General features: G+C 40.2%; 1 protein-coding gene across 16 annotated transcripts in view; it reads right to left on the reverse strand.

The window, feature by feature from the left end:
* LOC309544369 (protein unc-13 homolog A) overlaps nt 1–21,636 on the reverse strand; it is a 297,990-nt gene that overhangs the window by 186,631 nt on the left and 89,723 nt on the right. For 10 of the 16 annotated variants that reach the window (XM_082243270.1, XM_082243281.1, XM_082243283.1 and 7 more), the window contains exons 7-10: nt 19,018–19,072; nt 16,011–16,046; nt 11,751–11,961; nt 11,438–11,563 (exon numbers count right to left, since the gene is read on the reverse strand). In XM_082243270.1, the coding sequence (XP_082099396.1) occupies nt 11,438–11,563; nt 11,751–11,961; nt 16,011–16,046; nt 19,018–19,072 (428 nt within the window). The remainder of the gene's footprint in view (nt 1–11,437; nt 11,564–11,750; nt 11,962–16,010; nt 16,047–19,017; nt 19,073–21,636) is intronic. The other 6 variants (XM_082243274.1, XM_082243271.1, XM_082243272.1 and 3 more) reach the window with 1 other exon arrangement.

Here is a 21,636-nt window from a genome sequence, read left to right on the forward strand (position 1 = left end):
AGAAGAATAAACAAAATTAAAGTACATTTCCCATCTGTCATTGTTACACTCAGCAAATATTAAACCATCAGAATGCATAGATACATTTTTCCTGGTATTTTTATGGTATTCCTTCAAATCAAAATTTCTATAAAATTCTATAACAAAAAGTTAAACTATATCTGGGATATTTTTTAGTGTTCTGTTTTGTGTAACTAAACATGTAACATGTTGGTAACATTGTTGAAATCCCTTCACATCAAAATATACATCTTCCAGAATACCCTTTAAATAATCAATAAACAAACCTTGCCCCATATTAAAAGAACTGTTAACTACAAATGTATATAGAAACATAGACGAGTGATGTCAGTAAAAAGACCAAACATTCCATCTAGCCAGGTTTTATTTTTTTGGTGGTTGGGGGGTTATTATTTTATTTTTTTAACCATCTGAGTTCAGATTTATGTTTTATCCTAAGCATATTTAAATTCACTTGAGCTTAGTACACAATATTTTATTTTTTTTAAGTTCAACCCAGCGGGCCGAAAAACATCTGGTTTCTTTTAAACCGGCCGATACCGCCCACTATTCGGCCAGTGTGTGCGGAGCTTTACTGTTAAATTACTAATTAACTCTGCTGGAAATCTTTTCCAAGCATGTAAATAAAGGTTTCCCTTCTGTCCTAGAGGCTGTGCATTTTAAGTTCCTTCAGCCTCTCTTGATATATGTTGAATCTCTCAGACTTCGCACCATTTTTATTGCCTATCACACGAGTAGGCCCGTATCCTCTAATAAACTATTATAGGAACGCACACAAAAATCCTTTTTTCTTTCAACATTGATTGGAGCATACAGTAAACTACCCAGATATCCATAAACAGTCCCAAGCAAGTGGTCAGGAAAAAAAAAATATTTACACCTTACAGGCAAACTTCTAGCAGTGTAAAGACCTACAGAATACACAACTTGCAAGACCTTCCAGCCAAAGGAGATCTTGGCTGAGGATGCAACGTTTACACAGTGTTGAGCGTGAACTGAGGATCAGGTGGCATCCCTGAATAATGGGGCTATGATGCACATGCACAGTGTAAAGTGGAGACGGCCAGGACCTTACTAGAAGAAAGATCAGTGGATCAGAAAGGAAGGTATGTCTTATCCTTGGTGGGCTTCACTTACAGAGGTGGGGGAATTTTATTACATTTGTTACATTCCTTAGACTGTTACATACATCTTTTTTGATGAGAGGGTTTATCTGCATGACTACACACAGGCCTCAAGATAATGTATAGAGAGAAAAAAATGTGTTATTTATTAATACTATTAGTGTAGCTTTGACATTTGATGTGAATCCACAGGCTTTGAGGGTTCCCTAGCACATCTGCACATGCTTGAGCCTAGTTTTGTGCTGTATAGTGCATGTGTGTGCTTCTAAAAAGGAAACTGGCATGTTCACACAAGTCACTGTGCAAGTACAGAATTTATAAGAAAGTGAGCAGGATTCTGTTCATCCTCCCTGGCAGCACAAGCTTACCTTTAGTAAATCAGACACTAGTGGGTTGATTTACTAAACGCAAATAGGTTGTCCACTTTGCAAGGGAATGGTAGTTTAGTTTGGTGAATAAGGTGACGCTCTGCTTCCATCATCAAATCAGCTGATTCCTTTCAGCTGATTGGGTATTCTTTATTTACACCACATCACATTAAAGGAAAATTCCCCTGCAAAGTTGCCTATTAGCCTTTAGTAAATCAACCCCATGTGTGCACATACTAAAGCAAAATTTGCTTGAACAAGGGCACTGTTCTGCGGTTAAGCCCACAGTATTATATGTGGGATATATGTGTATGCACATGCATATATCAAAGTTAATGTGCATACTATTTGTATGCTTATTAGGTATAATAATGGTGTACTGGGTTATTGTTCTTTTTTTATTTTTAAAGGTTTTGCAAGGAAGTGCTGCATCATCTATCTGAATCTGAAATGCAATTTTAGATTTTCAGCAGTGACACGACTGGCAATATCTTTGCAGCATAAATAAATTAACCATCAAGAAAACAGATAGGAAAATGCAAAAATAAATAACTGGAAGTTTTAGTTTGTAACTAATTTTGAAAATTTCCACTAGTAGAATAACCCCTGAATTACTGCAACCACATCATTAATTTTAGTAAATGGGCTTCAGTTCTACTTAATAACCCAGCATGTTATAAATTTCACTGACATGCTGTATTTTAAAACTATGGCAACATGTTGATAACTGACAAATCACAGATTATCAAATATACAAAATGATCTTGGTTGTGGGTTATAGAGGATCCAGCTGTGTTTGTTATGTAATATGTATTATGTAACATATATGCAAAAACAATTCAAATCTATGTACGTTTTTATTAGTATAGCTATAACTGCATTACTTCTCTTTTAGTTTTATAAATTTGCAAAGTATCACAAACAACTGAACAGTGGAGCCCATATACCATAACATCTAGAAGAATTGTCAGTAAATTGAAAGAAAAAAATAGATCATACACTGACCCCAACTTGCAACAGGAAAACCTTAAGCGCGCATGCAGACAGATATACAAATACACACCCCATGACAGGCCAAGAATTACTTAAAATTATTCTGAAAATTTAAGATAGGAACAGTAAGTTCACTGAACCTCATGTAGAGTAATGCTAAAATCCTAATCTAAATTACCTAGTTCTGTATTATTCTATGCAGAATTGCATTTTATTATAATTTTGCCAAGCATTTTATAAAATGTATTAGCAGTACAAATAGAGTTTTGAGTCGGCATAAACTGCAGTAATTTAAATTGCTAAAGAAAAACATTTACATTATCTTGATAGACTGAATCTGTTCCTTTTTACATAACAGCACTAACAGGCTCAACCCTGTATCAGAATGGACAAGCCAAATTTCAGGTTTCACTACAGCCTCACTAAAAATGTAATCGAAAATTGGGATTCCTTAATTTTGGAGGGAAAGCGGAGGGCAGCGGAGGATACATCATAGTTTTTCACCCATGTTTCAGTTCAATTGATTAAAAGTTTCATTTTTGCTGAAAATATCCCACTTACTTGAGACCATTTCATGTAATCATGTAAAACTATGCTTTAGGAAGAATGTCCCAAGTTGTCCCCCAATTACACAAATGTACATGTATGATGAACACAGACAACTCATTAGGTAGCAAAAGTCTGGGATAGAAAATCCAGGTTTCTTTTTTTTAAATCTTTATAATAGTGGTCATGGGCGACAGTCCTTTACAGTATACAAGTATATCACAAGTACACATGACAAAATATAGGAAGATTTGTGCAAAATAATATAGCTTTTCCTGTGAAAATATAACTTGTTTAACACAATATTAAAAGCAGAGTCCAAATGTGTATACAGTGCCTTGAAAAATGATTCACACCCCTTTTCCACATTTTGTCATGTTACAACCAAAAACGTAAATGTATTTTGTTGGGATTTTATGTGATAGATCAACAGAAAGTGGCACATCAAATAATAAATGGTACATTTTCTACAAATAAATATCGGAAAAGTGTGGCATGCATTTGTATTCAGCCCCCTTCAGAACCACCTTTCGCTGTAATTACAGCTGCAAGTCTTTTTGGGTATTACTAGTTTTGTACATCTAGAGAGTGAAATGTTTGCCCATTCTTCTTTGCTCAAGCTCTGTCGGATTGAATGGAGAGGGTCTGTGAACAGCAATTTTACGTCTTGCCACAGATTCTCAATTGGATTTAGGTCTGGACTTTGACTAGGCCATTCTAACACCTTGAATATACTTTGATCTAAATCATTCCATTGTAGCTCTGGCTGTATGTTTAGAGTGGTTGTACTGCTGGAAGGTGAATCTCCTCCCCAGTCTCAAGTCTTTTGCAGACTATTACCAGTTTTTCTTCTAAGATTACCCTCTATTTGGCTCCATCCATCTTCCCATCAACTCTGACTAGCTTCCCTGCTGAAGAAAAGCATCCCCACAACATGATGTGCCACCACCATGTTTCACGGTGGTGTGTCCAGGGTGATGTGCAGTCTTAGTTTTGTGCAACACGTAGTGTTTTGCTTTTAGGCCAAAACGTTTAATTTTGGTTTCATCTGAGCAAAGCACCTTCTTCTACATGTTTGCTGTGTCCCCCACATGGCTTCTCGCAAACTGCAGACAGGTATACCCTATTTACTAATTAGGTGACTTCTGAAGGATATTGGTTCCACTAGATTTTAGTTAGGGGTATCAGAGTAAAAGGGGCTGAATACATATGCATGCCACACATTTCAAATATTTATTTGTAAACATTTTTGAAAACCATTTATCCTTTTCCTTCTACTTCACAATTATGTGCCACTTTGTGTTGGTCTATCACATAAAATCCCAATAAAATACATTTATGTTTTCGGTTGTAACGTGGTAAAATATGGAAAATCTCAAGGGGTATGAATACTTTTTCAAGGCACTGTACATTTGATCTACCCCTGCAAAATCTGACATTCTGTTTTCCTTTCATCAAGGGGAGTAAGGTAATCTTGTATTTATGCTTCTTAGTGTTTTAGTGTATTATCACACCAAACGGGTTTGTCTCACCAAAGGAGTATACTGGGCAACTAAAACTTTTTTTTTTTTTTAGTGCAAACTCAACTTTAATAGGTTTGACATCATGAAATGCTGCCTACTGGTAAAAATTGGTACTAAGATGTGTTTGGCAAATGCGTTTTTAAGGCCCCCCCTTGTTTGCCTAAACTTTGTGGCCTTCAGACAGGCAAGTAAGCAGTGTGTGAGGAATATATGATCTTATTCTCGGTTCACACTAATGCGGCTTCAAAGTCACCAGACTTTGAAGTCACGCTACACAGCGTGACTTCATCGCGGCTTGCAAACAAATTCTTTAACAGAAGTCAATGCAAGTCGCTCTGAAGTTGCCCCAAAGTAGTGTATGAGCCTTTTTTCTAAGTCGAAGCGACTTGAGACGCTCCGATTAGAATGGTTCCACTGCACTGAATGTCGCCTGACAGGCCTGACAGGTCTCCCCAGTGTGAACCGAGCCTTAGAGCAGAGGTAAATTGTACTGCTAATAATATTTATGTACATGAATATTTGTTTTTTTCTTTTCTTTTTCCATTTGCCAGCAGCTTTGCCTTTTGCTGGTTTTATAAGCCAGCCTTTTTTCCACTGTTTTTGGTCTCAGCGGGCTGTCCTCCCCCCCTCCCCTCTTTTTTAATTGTGCCTGCCCATGCAAGAGGAGGTGCTCTAGGCCCTCATGTTGTGTATGAGAGTTTAAATTCAGTATTCACTGGAAGGAGGATGATGAAGGAGTTACCTTCCAAACGCGTTAGCCATAAAGGATCCCATGAAGTCCAGCTGCACTCTGGAGTGTGCCAAGTGTAGGACTACTGGGCTATAGATAAGTAGCTCGATGAGCGATTTTAAGTCCTATGTTTGTGAGTATTATTCTTGGTAATCTTAAATAAATGCTGTGGGATAATGCACTAGACTGGTGCACCCTCTTTCGTTTGCTTTTTTGTAGTAAATTGTACTGCTGTCAGTGGGAGTAAACAATGCACCTCTGGAATTAGGGGGAGGAATAATGCCCCATCGTTGGTGTCAATGGGAGAAATAGTGGCCCGTTGATGTAAGTAGGAATTGGTGAACGGTCGAGTTCAGGTCGAACATTTGCCTTCTCGGCCATTCACAGAACACCCGAATTTGCAGGGTGTTTGCCATGTCAAACACCCTGCAATGCTGTCCCCTAATTGGGCAAAGCTTTGCCCAATCAGGGCATAGTATAAGTTGATTGTTAAGGAGTGGGGCTGGAAGCCGGTTGTGGTGTCCTTAACAACTGATGAGTCATCAGATGTCAGTGGGTTTCCCTGCTGACAGCTGAACAAAAAAAAATAATAAAAAAAACGGCATGGGATCCCCACCCAAAATCCATACCAGACCCTTATGCATGCAGTCTGGCAGGTCGGAAAGGGGGATGAGCGAGCTCTGCAACCCATCCCCCCCCCACCCCAGAGCACCTTGTCCTCATGTTGATGGGGGCAAGGGCCTCTTCCCGACAACCCCGGCCGGTGGTTGTTGGGGTTTGCAGGCGGGGGGCCTAGCGGAATCTATAAGCCCCCTTTAAAAAGGGGGCCCCCAGATCCCGGCCTCCCCCATGCTAATGGGTATGGGGTACATAGTACCCCTACCCATTCACCAAAAGTGTGTAAAAAATAAAAACACAGACACAGCTTTTGGCAAGTCCTCTGGGGCTCTGCCCCCCTCCCCCAAAGCACCCCCCCATGTTGAGGGCATGTGGCTCGCCCCCCTGCCCCTTTCCTGACCTGCCAGGCTGCATGTTCGGATAAGAGTCTGGTATGGATTTTTTCACTGCGTTTTTTAAACAAAATTTTGGCATGGGGACTGAAGAGCCTGGTGTGGACTAAGGGGGAGACCCTCACACTGTTTTTTTCTTAAATTTTTTAATAGCCGGGAGTCAGCAATTGTAACCGCAAATAATTTTAATGGGATTTGAGTCATTATTTTTTCTTAAGAAATTTAATTTTTGCTGAAGCATGATCTATACAGATGCAACACTTTACAGGCACCCCCCCCCCCCCGGCTCTATATTTAAAGGAATTTTTAATTTTTATTGTTGCGCTTTAAGCATCATTAAATTCAATGCTCCTGAAAAAACTATTGTTTTTACATTTTTTTTTTTTTTTTTTATTGATACATTTCCCCCAGGATAGGACCCAGGCCCCCATAGCACTTTTATGGCCAATTACTTGCATATAAGCCCTCAAAATAGGCAATTTAGATTTTTCCTGTTTGGCTCTCGTAGACTTCATTGGGGTTCGCTGTTCGGGTTAGAACCTTTCCCCTGTTTGGGAGTTCTGCTGCAAACTGAACAGGGGGTGTTTGGCCCATCTCTAGAAGTAAGGAACAGGAATTATGCCCCTTTGTTGGTGTCAGTGGGAAAAATAGTATCTTGCATCAGTTGAAGGAAAAGTGCCCCAAGGAAAGCAGGGGGCCGCATCTGGCCCCCGGGACGCAGTTTGGAGACCACTTTTCTTAGTTAATGGTTCAGCTGAACTCACATGATTTTAAACCGGCATTTCAGTCCGGCTTCGGGGGCGATTTGAGAGACATCTGTGCAGGTTATTGCACAGATGTCTATTGAAATTGCCCCTGAAGTCGCCAAAAGTAGTGCAGGAAGTACTTTTGGGAATCGGTACGACCCCACAAAGTCGGCGTCGCACCAAGTCAAATCGCATGTCAAAGCGGCCCGATGTGAACGGGGGCTTGGAGCATGTGTCAGGAGAATGCAACTTCACAGGGATAAATGTTGCAGAACAGGGCAGGGGAAGAGTTTAGGATTTAGAGGGGGGTAGGTGTGACTGAAGGAGGAGAAAATGGATGGTTTGGATGGTGGTGGAGTGGATGCTGAAACAATACTTCTGATGGTTGCACACTATAAACTTTGCTGAACATTACATTATCCTTATTTCTGCACGCTGTAAACTGTACTGCATGTTACATACTCCTAGCTTCCACGTTCTGTAAGCTGTGTAGTACATTACAATCTTCTCAGCGATGCACTCTGTAATGGTACATATTCCTGACCGCAGCACTCTAAGTTACGCTGTATGTTATAAAGTTTTTACTTCTGCACCCATAATTTGTGCTGTAATTCACATACTCCTTACCTAACTGTGAAAGCGTTTGTAAACCCTGCTTTGTAATTTTTACCTACAGGTAAGCCTATAATAATAATAAACCTTTTAATTAGGTTTTAAGATTTATGTGGATATGTTAGAACTTGTTTGTGGCACAATAATTAAAGAAACATGTCACCTCGCTCATGCAGGGCTAAATGACAGTGTGTCTGCCAAGGGCATTCCCCAACCCCCATATATTCACCTTATGCCTCGTACACACGATCGGACGACTTATTTTTCGCATTTTGTTGCATGATACTAGTATCGAATTTAAAAATGCGTACTAAACGTATGATTTTTTTTTCGTACAATTCTGGAAAAGCTTCCTGGTTGCGTAGCTACGTATCGGATAGTGTAAAACAAAAACATTGGCAGCCAGGCTTTTTCCGGGTTATTTTTGTGCTTCTGATCATGCGTGGTCTTTGTCTATCCGTTTTTAGCGAACGCATACTGTACTGAATAAACGATTGTCGTTCGCTAGGCTATCATACGACAAATGTTTTCGTGTTTGTCCCTTCGGATTTTGTTGGACGAAATGTCGTGATCGGCTGTCGGCTGTGTGTTCTAACGATCAGATTATTGTGCGATCAATTTGAAAGCGATTTTTTTCGTACGATTATCTGATCGTGTGTACGAGGCGTTACATGGACTTCCTATCAACAACCTGCTCTTACTCCACCTGTGCTAAAATCCTCTGTATTGTTAATATGAAGTGGTGACGTCACTCCCCTGGTCATGTGAAAGTGTTTGGGCATAGCAATTGGATCTTAAGCCAGGGCACTGTCAAAGTGTCAGGTAATCTTGATAAATGTGGGAGAACCAAGGACTATGCAACACTGGAAAGGTGAGTACATGGTGGTTGGTGGATACCCAATGCAGAGACACTGACACTTTTCTCTTGATGAGCAAGGTGACAGTGCCTCTTTAAAGCATATTTTTATGGATACATGGACTAAGACATGTAAGTGTTGTGCATACAGCAAGTAAGCTCAAACAATTTAACCAGACTCTTTTACCCTAGGTTCACACCCACGCCAAAATTAAAAAAAAATAAAAAATTGCGTGGGGTCCCCCCAAAATCCAAACCAGACCCTTATCTGAGCATGCAGCCTGGCAGGTCAGGAAAGGGAGGGGACGAGCGAGCGCCCCCCCTTCCTGAACTATACCAGGCCACATGCCCTCAACATGGGGGTGGTGCTTTGGGGCAGGGGACTCTGTTCCCCCCACCATAAAGTACCTTTTCCCTATGTTGATGGGGACAAGGACCTCTTCCCGACAACCCTGGCCAGTGGTTGTAGAGGCCTGTGGCCAAGGGGCTTATCGGAATCTGGAAAACCCCTTTAACAAGGGGACTCTCAAATCCTGACCCCTGCCCATTCACAAAAAAAAAAAGAAGTGTAGTGTTACAAAACACAAGAGACGGTTTTTGGCAAGTCCTTTGTTTAAAACCGTGTCTTCTTCCTCCGTCCTATCCCTCTGGTGTTTCTTCTCCCTCTTTCCAGTGATGTCTTCTTCATCTGTCACCGCCGCCCACTAAAATTAAAAACACGGTCTTCATCTGACACTGGCTGCCCTTCATTGTGTCAGCTCCTGCTGTCTGCCATTTCTTATATAGTCATGCGGCATGGCCATCCGGTGACATCACCTGGAGATTCCGCCCCTCGTGATGACACATGACGTCACAAGGAGCGGGATCTCTGCGTGATGTCACTGGATGGCCACGCCCAATGGCTATATAAATGGCAGACAGCGGGAGCCAACAAAACGGAGGCAGACAGCGTCAGAGGAATACTGTGTTTTTTATGTTTGGTGGGCAGTGACAGCGGTGGATAAAGAAGACCTCACAGGAAAGGAAAGAGGGAAAAGAAACACCAGAGGGCGAAGAAACACCGGAGGGTGAAGAAACACCGGAGGGAGAAGAAACACCGGAGAGGGAAGAGGGAGAAGAAACCACTGGAGAGAATAGAGGGAGAAGAAACACTGGAGGGAGAAGACGGAGGAGGAAGACACGATTTTTAAAAAAGAACGTGTTAAAAACTGTCTCTTGTGTTTTGTAACACTACACTACTTTATTTTTTGGTGAATAGGTAGGGGTACACCCCATACTCATTCACATAGGGGGCTTCAAGATTCCGATAAGCCCCCTGCCTGCAGACCCCCAGGAAGAGGCCCTTGTCCCAATCAAAATGGGGACAAGGTGCTTTGCGGTGGGGAGGCAGAGCCCGCCCCACCCCCATGTTGAGGGCATGCTGCCTGGTATAGTTCAGGAGGGGGGGGGGCTTGCTTGTCAACTCCTGTTCCTGATCTGTCGGACTGTATGCTCAGATAAGGGTCTGGAATGGACTTTGGGGGGGAGGGACCCCAAGCCATTTTTTTTTAAAAATTCCCCTCTAAATCCATACCAGACACAAAGAGCCAGCAATTTTTTTTTTTTACAGTCAGCTGACAACTGATGACTCATCAGGTGTTAAGGACACGGAGGTCGGCTTTCTGGCCCGCTTCTTAGCAACCAGCTAAATACAGTGTTTAAAAGGGGAAAAATAAAAACCGTAAAACGCAAAGCACATCAAAAATTGCATCACAAGCACATTACTTGCGTTTCTGGTGCGATTCCATTGAAGTCTATTACAAGCAAAACGCAGGATAAAAGTCCCCAGCCCTTTCCAAAAATGCACCAGCTGCAAAACGCATAGATGTGAACGTGTACCGTACAAAACCATGTTAAATGGACTGTAGTGTGTTTCTGCAAACTGCAAAACACACTAAAAAACGCATAGGTATGAACCTAGACTTAAGCCATGAACACTGTTTAGCACTGCACACTGCTGCCCACAGTATGCTATACGTGATTCTTTTCACTCCTCTGTATTTCCACGGGTGTCCTATGAGTTTTGGAATCCTAGCAATGCCCTTGGCCCACAAGAACTGTAAACCACTGTAAAGCAAGTGTCTCAAGGGTTACTGTAGGAGAATGGAACCCCTACATTTTTCTACATATAAGGATATCAATTTCCTAAAGGAGTTGTGTGAATATTCACTTCAATTATTGAATTGTAAAATGTAAATTCCTGTTTACTTATTTCATTTGCACATTACTGGATAAGTTAAGTAACTATTTACACAATTATTTTTTGTGAAAATTATGAACATCTTTAGTATAGGAAATCAGCCCAATAGTGGTCACTTGTAGAATAAAGAATATCATTTTGAGCAGGACTGCACTTTAAACTTCTTTTGATTCATTTATAGACCTCGGTTTCATTATTTATTTAGAAAATTACGGTTAAAATTGTTATATTGCCATTTTATTATATGCACTGCTAATCAGCAAGAAACCGCACTAACATTATATAATGTTTAAGAAAGCAGTAATGGTCAGTGACTTGGTATTTATTTGAAGGTGACCCTTGCTGCCACTGCCTTAATTGTATTTTTCTTATATAACATGACATTTTTCTTGATTGAATGTAGCATTATCCTGTTTTTATCGTAAATATTCCTGTAAAGGAAGTACATTTTTGCTGTAGTTTCAAACCTAACTCTGTTACTCCAGTGCCAAAGCATTTGTAGTAAGTAGAAAATTATCCCTGTATGGGGTATCTTACAACATTTCGAAATCCTTCTCAAAAGCCTTGTCAAATACATCAGTTAAATATGTTATGGCCTGTCTTGGCATGTGCAAAGGACGAGCACAGCACTCTGCAGCACCAACACTGCAACATTTGGGACTGACCCACCTATCAGACAGGTCTAGTGACTGCCGGCTCTCCAGAGAGTGCTGCCGACTGGTGAGGCGGCTTGAACCGGAGACAGACTCCCCATCACTGCGCCCGTTAGTGGCAGAGTCTGCGCTATCGTAATGCCTGCCATGCAGGGAAAGAGGAGACAGGTCAGAGGGGATCACACACACCCCTCCATCCTGCCATCCCACAGACAATAATGTAATAAAAAATGTTAACCATTAATCCCATAATCAGTTTAAAAATAATTATTTTTTAAACTACAATACAAATACTTTAACATTGCTGTGCAATAACTGTCTATCTGTACCTGACCGGCCGGTGATCTGAAAAATCCATCTCATAGCTGTGTACAGAGTCAGTATAAGATCCATGGGAGCTGTACTGGTGTCTCACAGGATATTGGTGTACAGAGGCATTTGGCTGGCATGTTGAATAGTAAGCTGGAGGGATACTATTGCTGGTCTCGCTTCGGTAATCACTATCACGATCATCAACAGCACTGTCAGGATCCTCATTGTCTGCAAGATGAAAAAGTTAGTAGCAAGAATAACAATATATTGATTGTTTATGTAGATACGGTTACATCACTATTGTACAGATGGCCACCAAATTGTATTATTTCCATCAAAATTACTAAGAAGATTATTGGTATGACTGCATTCATGTGATGACAATGTGATGCAGCTGACTATGTGTGAAGTCATCATACAGTATACCATACAAATATATATCTACAAAAACAAGAAACTATCTTAAAGAACTTGGTAACACATACCAGTGGCGAATGCAAATAATAAATAAAACAGAGAATGTTCAACTTTATGTATACTAACAAACCACGTGTGAACAATTAACCTACATGTGCAAATGTATCATAGAGCAAAACATCGTAAACATTAAGTAGATGTAAACCCTAAATAAATTAGAAAAATTACACTTAATTTCCTATAGCACTGTGTATCATAAACAACTGCCATTTTTAAATACTGGTTTTACCTTTTTTCCCTCTCTTTGTTGCATCTCAGTGCTGCTAATGTCATGCAGCCTTTGTAGCCACTTTGTATTCACATGCATGTTCTAAAATGATGACTGCATGGCTTATCTCAAGGAGGGTTTTCCTGATGGTGACCAACAGTGGAACATGGCGGTACAATGTGAATTGGCATGGCAGCTTGTAATCTTCATTTGGAGAGTGTGTGAGAGGTTGAAAATGCAGGAAAGCAATTCCGAGGTAACAGGAAGTGCCTGAAATAGGGCCTTTTATTGTAGCATCACCTGCCATTATTTTAATAAAAGCTGCAGAGTTACAAAATCTTTAAAATTACTTTTGAAATGATGTTAACATATTATAGGATGATATATTTTAGTGACTGAGTTTACATATACTTGAAGAATGAATGAGTAATCCTCAATCACAGATAAGATAATTATACTTCGGTCTTTTTATGCTAATTCACAGTAGCCAATTAGAGACCTTGGGCTAAGCAGGTAAGCCCAATAAAACTTTATCTAACTACACTGGTTGTACCTTGTGCAACTAGGGACTGTTCACTGTCGCAACTGCTCTTCCCAGTGAAACTGCCAGGACTAGCTGTCAGTTTGACAAAAGGGTCCTGCTCTGTTCTTCAGGAGTGCTAAAGGTGGCTGCTATGTGAATAATTAAATTGTAATCTATAGTCCTTGTCTATGGCACGTAAGGCCGTTGCCCTCAAGAGGATTCAACCTGCTCCTCCTTCGGTACGTATATGGTTACAGTTGGTTAATCAGGTGTTGCCATATGAAAAACTCGTGTTTGAACATAGAGGTTGCCCAGCCAAATATGATAAGGTCTGGGGGGCATGGTGCTCCTCTGATCTTACCAACTCTGCTACCTAGATTTGGCTGTATGAGACTGGACCCTTTTTGTGTATGCCGTTCCCTGCATTATTTTCATATTATGTTTGATGGTTTTGCCTTATGCCGTGTTGGACTGCAGTATACTGATTGACCTCTAAGAAAACATAATCAAGACACAATGTTTATCATGGAAATTATCTTTAACGTATGCTTGCATGAGTTGATGTACCGTTTCTGTTTGTACCTTATTTGATATGTTGGTATTCCTGTTGAGTGCCTTGTTGTATGTACTTTATGCTTTTTCTCCGCTAATAAAAGGAGTTTAAATTGTAATCTTTTGAGAATTGCTAACACGGGTCTGTGTTTCACCTGTCATAATCCATAGCTTCATGGGGGGATAGTAGGCCTTTTGATGCTCCTCAGACAGGTAAGGTGCATGGAGGCCAACTCATTTATCTCTGGGCTATCCCTCTCTTGACAAGCTTGTATTAATTTGGCAAAGGGTGTTTCATCATTGGGTGTTAGAATTTGAAGGACATGGTTTGCAGTAGCCTGGTTGCTAGAGCTAACAACTGTTTGCTGCCACCCTTGAATAAGCTTTTTTACAGCCTTGGGAAATAGTTTGAGTTTTGCTGCCCTACACTCCTGCAAGCAGGATGCCTGAGATGCATTTTTACACTATGTTGGGAGTTGGACCACCTGCAAGCACATTTTTTTCTTACTAGTTTTCTTGTTCAGAAGTTGCACCGCTAGCAAGCAGATGCTTTCTTGCTGGTCCTCATATCTTTGGAATTGCAGCTGATTACCTAGAACCAACTTTAGGATTTGCAACTCCTAAAGCCCCGTACACACGCGTCGAAAATTGGCAGGGAATTTTCGTCCAACGTCCGATCTGCCGATTTTCGGCTTGTTAGTATGATGCTTCAGACAACCGACTCTGACTTTTTGGCCGAAAAAAATCTGGTGTGCAGACTATAACATTTTTGTTGGCTGTCAAAACATGGCCGATTTTCATGCAGTCAGTACTGATTTCGACAGGGAAAAATCTTATGAGCAAGTCTGGGCATGCTCAGAGAAGAAAGAACACAAAGAAATCAAACCAACACATGACATCACTTCTGAAGTAGATTTTTGTTGGCCGAGAAAATTCGTGTGCAGTCTAGGCACATTCCAACCAACAAAACACCACTCTGGACAAAAGACGGACGATCGGTCTGCCGATAATCGTTGCGTGTGTACGGGGCTTTAAAAGTAGCCCACTGACTATTTCAGTGTCAGATTCATAAAGAAACAGCTTTTCATTTTGTAGTCTTTCTGCAGTGTGTTTGCTTAAATCTGAGCACCAGTTATGATATTCATAGGATTAAGGACCACAACAACACATGGAACACTGCTGGCTAGCAAACCAAGCGCTGTTTATTGCACAACTTTTGTCTGCAAAAAACAAATATTCATCACAAAAAGGCTTTGGCATAAATAAAACTTCAATCATATGGCTCAATACTGAGTTCAATCATTTCATAGGTGCAGGACAACCCCAGCTAGAGAAGGTTTCAAGACCCCAATAATTACCATATAGAATGGTTCAACATCCTTAGTTTTATGGCTTATTCATTCCATTGCAGTGCATTAACATGCACACTAGTGTTACCATGCACCAAGCTATAGAAAAATGCTGTATATGCGATTTTTGGCCTGCATTGTTTAGCATTTTTCCTTGTTTGTTCAAACTAGTGGATTTAGCCCCTGGAGTCCCATACTTCAATGGTAAGTACACAATAGACTGTTAACTATGCTAGGGAATTTTCCCTTAGCTTAGTGAATGAGGTGAACATTCTCTTTGCAAAATACCCTATCATGGATATTTTTGCAAGGAAAGAATTAAAAAAAAGTATTTAAAAAAAAAAATATTTTTTTTTCTTGCACATGGTTTGATAATGGAAGCCAGTAAAGCTTTACTTTGTTCACTAAGGTAAGGGGAATCCCTGACAAATTCAAAACTCTCTTGCAAAGGGAACACTGAATAGGCTATTTGCCTTTAGTAATTCAACCACGTTGCAACAATTATTATAATGTATTTTGTTAATTTCTTGTCATTTGATCTGCACAAAACTTTGCGAGTGAAACAATGTATTAAAATACAAATTCCTATGTAACCAATTATTAACCCTTATTTAATTCCAATCAGTCATAGTTAACTAATGTACTACCTTCTCCCCTTACCTATTCTTTTTGCAAATATAAAATGTTTAGTTTGTTTTATATAAACTTTTTGTTTGTTACTCTTGCTGTTTTTGCTGTAAAAGAACTAGAAGTACAATTATACTTTGTTACCAGAGCACTTGGGAGCAAATGTGGCTACTGGTAGTAACCAAACATGCAGTATATATTAAACAAGTCCTGGTAAAATAAAACATAAAGCATAAGGTTCCTTTCACGCTTGTGAGACTTGACCTGCAACTTGGGACTGCAAAGTTGCATGACAGGTCATACCCATTGATTTCCAATGTGTATCATTCATACCTGTGAAACTTTAAGCCGCAGCAATTTCAAAGTAGTCCCTGCACTACTTTGGTCAAGATTATACAGGCATTGCTTCAAGTCACGTCAAAGTCGCGTGACTTTCAGGTTGTACAAGTGTGAAAGGGGCCTGAAACTTTTACTTGGAAAGGCATGTATATTTATTTAGTGTATACACATAAGACATCAAAATGTATTTTTTTAAACTTACTTTGCTGTTCACCCCAGCCAAAATAATTCCAGTTACCTAAATAAGAAAAATGTTTATGAAGACTGTTAAATAAATCTGGTATCCTAAGTTAACTAAAATATTATTTTTTTTCCATTAGAAGGGGTGTGAGAGTTGCACAAAGTGGTGACCAGATTCAACAACTTTTGAGAATAAACTAGGGCAATAAATCCCATGTCAAATATGAACATACCTGAAAAAGAACTACATGCATTTTGCCAGCCAAAACCACTTACATGGAAAGTTCACAATATCAGGCCAAAATGAGGAAAGTTGGGTGAAATTTAAAAACTAAAAATTTACTTTTTCATTTAGAATAAATAAAGGATTAAAATTTCTAACATAGTTGAGCAAAATTACAAAATGAGTTGAAAATCTTTACTCAAAAAATCATGACTATTATGCCCCTTTCACACTTGTGCGACTTGTCCTGCGACTTGGGACTGCAAAGTCACATGACAAGTCATACCCCATGATTTCCAATAAGTACCATTCATATCTGTGCGACTTCGAGTCGCAGCGACTTCAAAATAGTCCCTGCACTACTTTGGTCTGACTTTGATGCGACTTGAGGTCCATAGACCTCAAGATTACACAAGCATTGCTTCAAGCCCAGACAAAGTCGAGTCAAAGTCACGGCAAAATTTGCGGCAAAGTCACACAACTTTCAGATAACACAAGTGTGAAAGGGACCTTAACTTCAATAATCCAATTATGTGAAAAGCATCTGCACATCACTCGGCATTCAAACTGAACAGACAATTTGCCCTTCCCATGACTGGATAAAGATCTCCAAGGATCTCAATTTCTTATATTGGCCACTGCGATTTAACTACCAATATAAAATAACCAGTGAACTGTCATATCTCAGCAAAGTATGGAAAATATCTTTATGGTAAACTGAAAAAAGCATAACACTGCATCTGCCAGTTGTGTATATCTACTGATACTGATGATAAGCAAGCATTTTTTTTAAAGTTTTTTTCATATCATGGAGTTAAAGAATAATTCATTTTTAATTGTTTTTATTTATTTAACTCTCCGGGGTTCCATGTGCATACAGCATTTGGTCCACTTCTGATTGGTGTCCCCAATGTCCCATAAAAATAAACTCTATATGCTGTAGATTTGCATGCATCCAATTTTGAAGTCCACATTATGGGTGTTCCTGAGGGATGAGGTGCAATCAGCGCAGATCCCCACCCCATTCTAAGCTAGGTGACTTTTTTTTTATTATGAACAATACATGCTGCTTGATCATTCATAATAGTTTAAGATCCCTCAGTGCTTTGGCTCTGTTTAATGTATCTGCCCTGTGCATATAAAAGCCGCTGCAGATTCAATACACAGAGCCGCAGCTCTGAATGATCTTTTACTATTATGAATGAACAAGCGGCACTGCTTGTTCGTTCATAAAAATAACAGAACACTCAGAGCTGCAGCTCACTGTGTGTCTATCAGAGCTGCTTTTTTACATACACACTTTGGGCAATGGATCACAGAGCTATGCAATGCTGTGTAAGCTTTTACTATTTCTGAATGATCAATCAGCAATGTTGGACTGCTTCCCTGAATAACTCAGCGCAACAAAGGTTATCGCTCATTCATAAAACTGAAACCTCACATTTGTGCTGCAGCTCTTTGTAATCCACCAGCCAGGCTGTGTATGTGTAAAAGCAGTCCTGATAGACTCACAGCACTGTTGTCTGTGTAATATGTTTTAGTGCATGGCAGCACTGTTCTTTGGAGTAGCCCCTGCTGCTAGAGGCTAGAGCTGTCAATTTCAAATCTGTCACTTTTCTAGTAGCATTGTCGGATAAGGGGGGGAACCTGTCCAGCAACACTGCTTAGCGAGTCAGGGAGGTATTTATTTATATACACAGTGCCCTAGGGAGTTAAAAAAATGTACAAGTGTAGCTCCCTCCTAGGTAGTTGCTAAAGAGAGAGAGAAGTTTTTGGGTCTTCTGCTTACCAGAGAGATTTCCAGGTAAATTGATGTTGCTCTCTGCCTACCAGAGAGCAGGATCAATTAGTGAGGTCTGCTTATGGTGCTCCGGTGCAGCTCAGCTTGTCTGAAATGTTTCACACTGGTCCAATAGGGAGGCTTATTGGACAGTGGGAGGAAACTGGACAAGTGAGCGCGCATGCATTTGGTACAGCCCTGGTGATTGGCAGAGGAAAGTGCCTCAGGCGATGCTCGGACACTGTATAAATGACACATGTGCTCATGTGCTAGGGGTCTTTGAAATGGAGAGCGGGGTCCCGGAGGGAGGGGTGGCTGCTCCTCCTCTGTGGAAGTTGCCATGTGGCCTTAGGTGGTTGACCTGAGGGCCTGAGAATCAGAGAGGAGCTGAACCCAGAGGTCCTGCAGAGCTGACTGGGAGGGAGACATTGGAGAGGACCTGATTCTGCCTACAGTGAGTACAGATCTGTGTCGTGGGGCCTGTCTTGAAAGGGCCACCCCCTTCTGCTAGAACGGGTGTGTCAGTCAAAGGGATGCTAGAGGGTATCCTAAAGATAATGTAGTTGCATCAAGTTTACTGCTACAGAGAGCAAAAGGACTTAATTCTTCTAAACAAGTGAAAGTATTGTTAAAGCAGCATGCCTGCCTCCAAAAATTACCCGGTGAGGCCAAGCGAGAGTTGTCCTTATCTACTGTCAATAGTTCAAGTTGGAGTATCCCACTATTCCCTTTTCCCATCCAAGTTCTACATTTAATATAAAACCAAATCCCCTGGACTGTTTATTGAGTAACGAGCAACTGGGAGTAAGGATGGATGTGTGAAAAATCCTCCAGTGACTGTCTGCAGGTAATCAGAGGGAGACCCAAGAAGTCATCACACAGCAAGCCCTACGGGGACAGTGCTACATAAGGATAGATGTTTTTTAAGCACATTGGAGCAGGATAAGACTACTAGCCTTTGTGTTTTTGCACTTTGCACATAATGGTTTTGACTCGGAAATACCCCTGATGAGAAGTTATACTTACAGCACTGAGAACCATGAACAGGTAGTGGATTCTCTTCCTCTTCTTGAAACACATACTGAAAAATAAGTAATTGGAAAAAAAATTGGTACAAAGGTTGTTTTGATGAACCCCTTTTCTCTGCTATCCACTGACTTCCAAAATAGATATTGTAGTCCTAAATTAGCAAACATTTTGTCTCTTCACAAAGAGCAGCTTGCATATATGCCAAGTCCCTTGTATAGGTCAGACTATAGTTATGGAATATAAATAATAGTATGATTAGATTTATTATTTATAATGGTTACAGTAATATAGATCATACAGTATGGATAATTTCTTTAAGAATAATTATACCCTGACTAGGGTAACCAAATTTATCTTGACCCACACATTTACTCCTTAAGTAGAGACTACAGGAAAATAATCATTTGCCTGCAAATTTAGATTCTTGTCAGTTACTCTTCCACTATGCATAACACCAGATCCACTGGTTCCAGATGCCACCAGATGCCATTAGGAGTTTAAAATGCCATGTGCTAGTGGCAAATGGCATGTATCAGTACTAGGGATGAGAAAATGTTTATGAGCAACTGTGGTCCCCTCTGAGGCTTCTAGGAACACTATTGGAAAACATTATGGGAAGTTAAGCACTGCTGTGGGTGGACATGTGCCAATGGGAAAAAAATAGAGTACAGAGAAGGCATTTTCATGTGGTTTCAAAGACAACACAAAAAATTAATACATTAATGTAAAAAAAGTTTTGCCACTTGCGTTTTTCAACCCAACTAACTATACAACTATGTTTGGGCCATTCTATGAGTTCAAATTTAGTATTACCAGCAGAGATAACTAATAAAGTAGAAAAAGTAGAACTAAAGACTAAGCTTTTTTTTCCTATTGGATAAAGTAAGGGAGGGTTATAACCAGTGCTGTCCCTGTGTTGGATCTGTTGTTACCATTGAGGCAATCCTTGGAGGCCTGGACTCTGTCACCGACTTGTATAAGGTCATTATTCCCTACCCTCATTGAGGAGTCGGTTGAGCCTTGTCTCCCTTATATCCTCTCTAATTTCCTATCTGGGGTCTTTCACTTGGACATGCATCCCTGTATTGTTTTTATTAATACATCCTAAAGTATGTAATATATAATTTTCCTCTTGATGAATACTATTTATGAGTTGAAATGTCAGGATTATTGGGGGATTAAATAAAAGAAAAAAATGGATTTAAAAAGCCATGTATATTCAGTCTTATATATATAGATTTTGAACAGTGCTGCATCCATTTTGTTAGGAGTTCATGGAAAGTTCATGTTCTTTTACAAAATGCCTTACAGAGAGTCTTGAAATTTTCAACAGATATCTTTGTATTTCTTTTAAATCGTAAATAAATGGTACATGGACATCTCATCAGATAATGGTAATTTTAGCCAGATACCAACAATCACTGATGGCCAGTCTCGCTTGTACTCTTATCTGTATTTAACAATGGACAATAGTTCAGTTCATCAGACATTTAAACTATATAAGTTTTAAAGATACATTATATTGTGTGTAAGAAAATATGAGTAATAATTATACGTATATGTATGCATTTTTTATGCATCATTTTTTATATGGGAAGGTTCGGAAAATACGTTACGAGACTTTGCTGACTCGCTTAACTCCAATGCTAATGGTGTTAAACTGGAGTTTAATTGGAGTCGTGAGTCCATCCATTTTTTGGATGTAGAGGTAATGATAAGAAATCAAACACTGGAGACTCGTGCGTACTTTAAACCTACTGACCGAAATGGGTATTTACCCATTTACAGTGGTCACCACTCCCGGTGGTTACAGAATATCCCTAAGGGGCAGTTCCTACATGTAAGGAGGAACTGCTCCTTAGATACGGACTTTCTGACACAGGCACAAGTTCTCCGGCATCGTTTCCTGGAGAAGGGTTATGATGGGCGGAAGCTTGATAGTACCATCACTGAAGTTTTGGGTATTTCTCGGCAGGAATGCCTTGCAGATACAGTGAGACCAACTGAGAATAAGCAGGAGTGGAGTTTCCTTACGCAATACAATTCCCAATATAAAGAAGTGGAAGATATCATTAAGAAGCATTGGGGAGTTTTGAGTGTGGATAGGATCTTGGGCAATGTCATCCCGCCTACACCCACTTTTGTATACAAAAAAGCACGCACTTTTGGGGACCAACTGGTGTGTAAGGTCCTTGACCCCCCTACCAAGCCTTGCATGTTTTGGGATGACAGGACAGGTTTTTATGCCTGTCGTCGCTGCAAGACATGCAGACAGGTGCGGACCCACCTGCGGGGGTTTTCTTCTTTTAGTTCTTCCGCGAATGGTGAGACCTTTGACATCAAGGATCTCATCACTTGCCATACCACACATGTTGTTTATGGCCTGGAATGCCCTTGTGGCTTAATTTACATTGGTAGAACGAAAAGAACTATTGCAATACGTATTTCAGAACATATTGCAAACATTCGAAATGGTTATAAGGACCACAATGTCTCCCTACATTTTAAAAATCATCACAATCAAGATCCTAGTGAGTTGAAATTTTGGGGTATTGAAAATGTCAAACCTGTTTGGAGGGGCTCAAACAGAGTAAGAGAGTTATCCAAGCGCGAGAC

Source organism: Pelophylax lessonae (assembly GCF_965119305.1).
Source record: "Pelophylax lessonae genome assembly, chromosome: 1".
Lineage (NCBI taxonomy): Eukaryota > Metazoa > Chordata > Amphibia > Anura > Ranidae > Pelophylax > Pelophylax lessonae.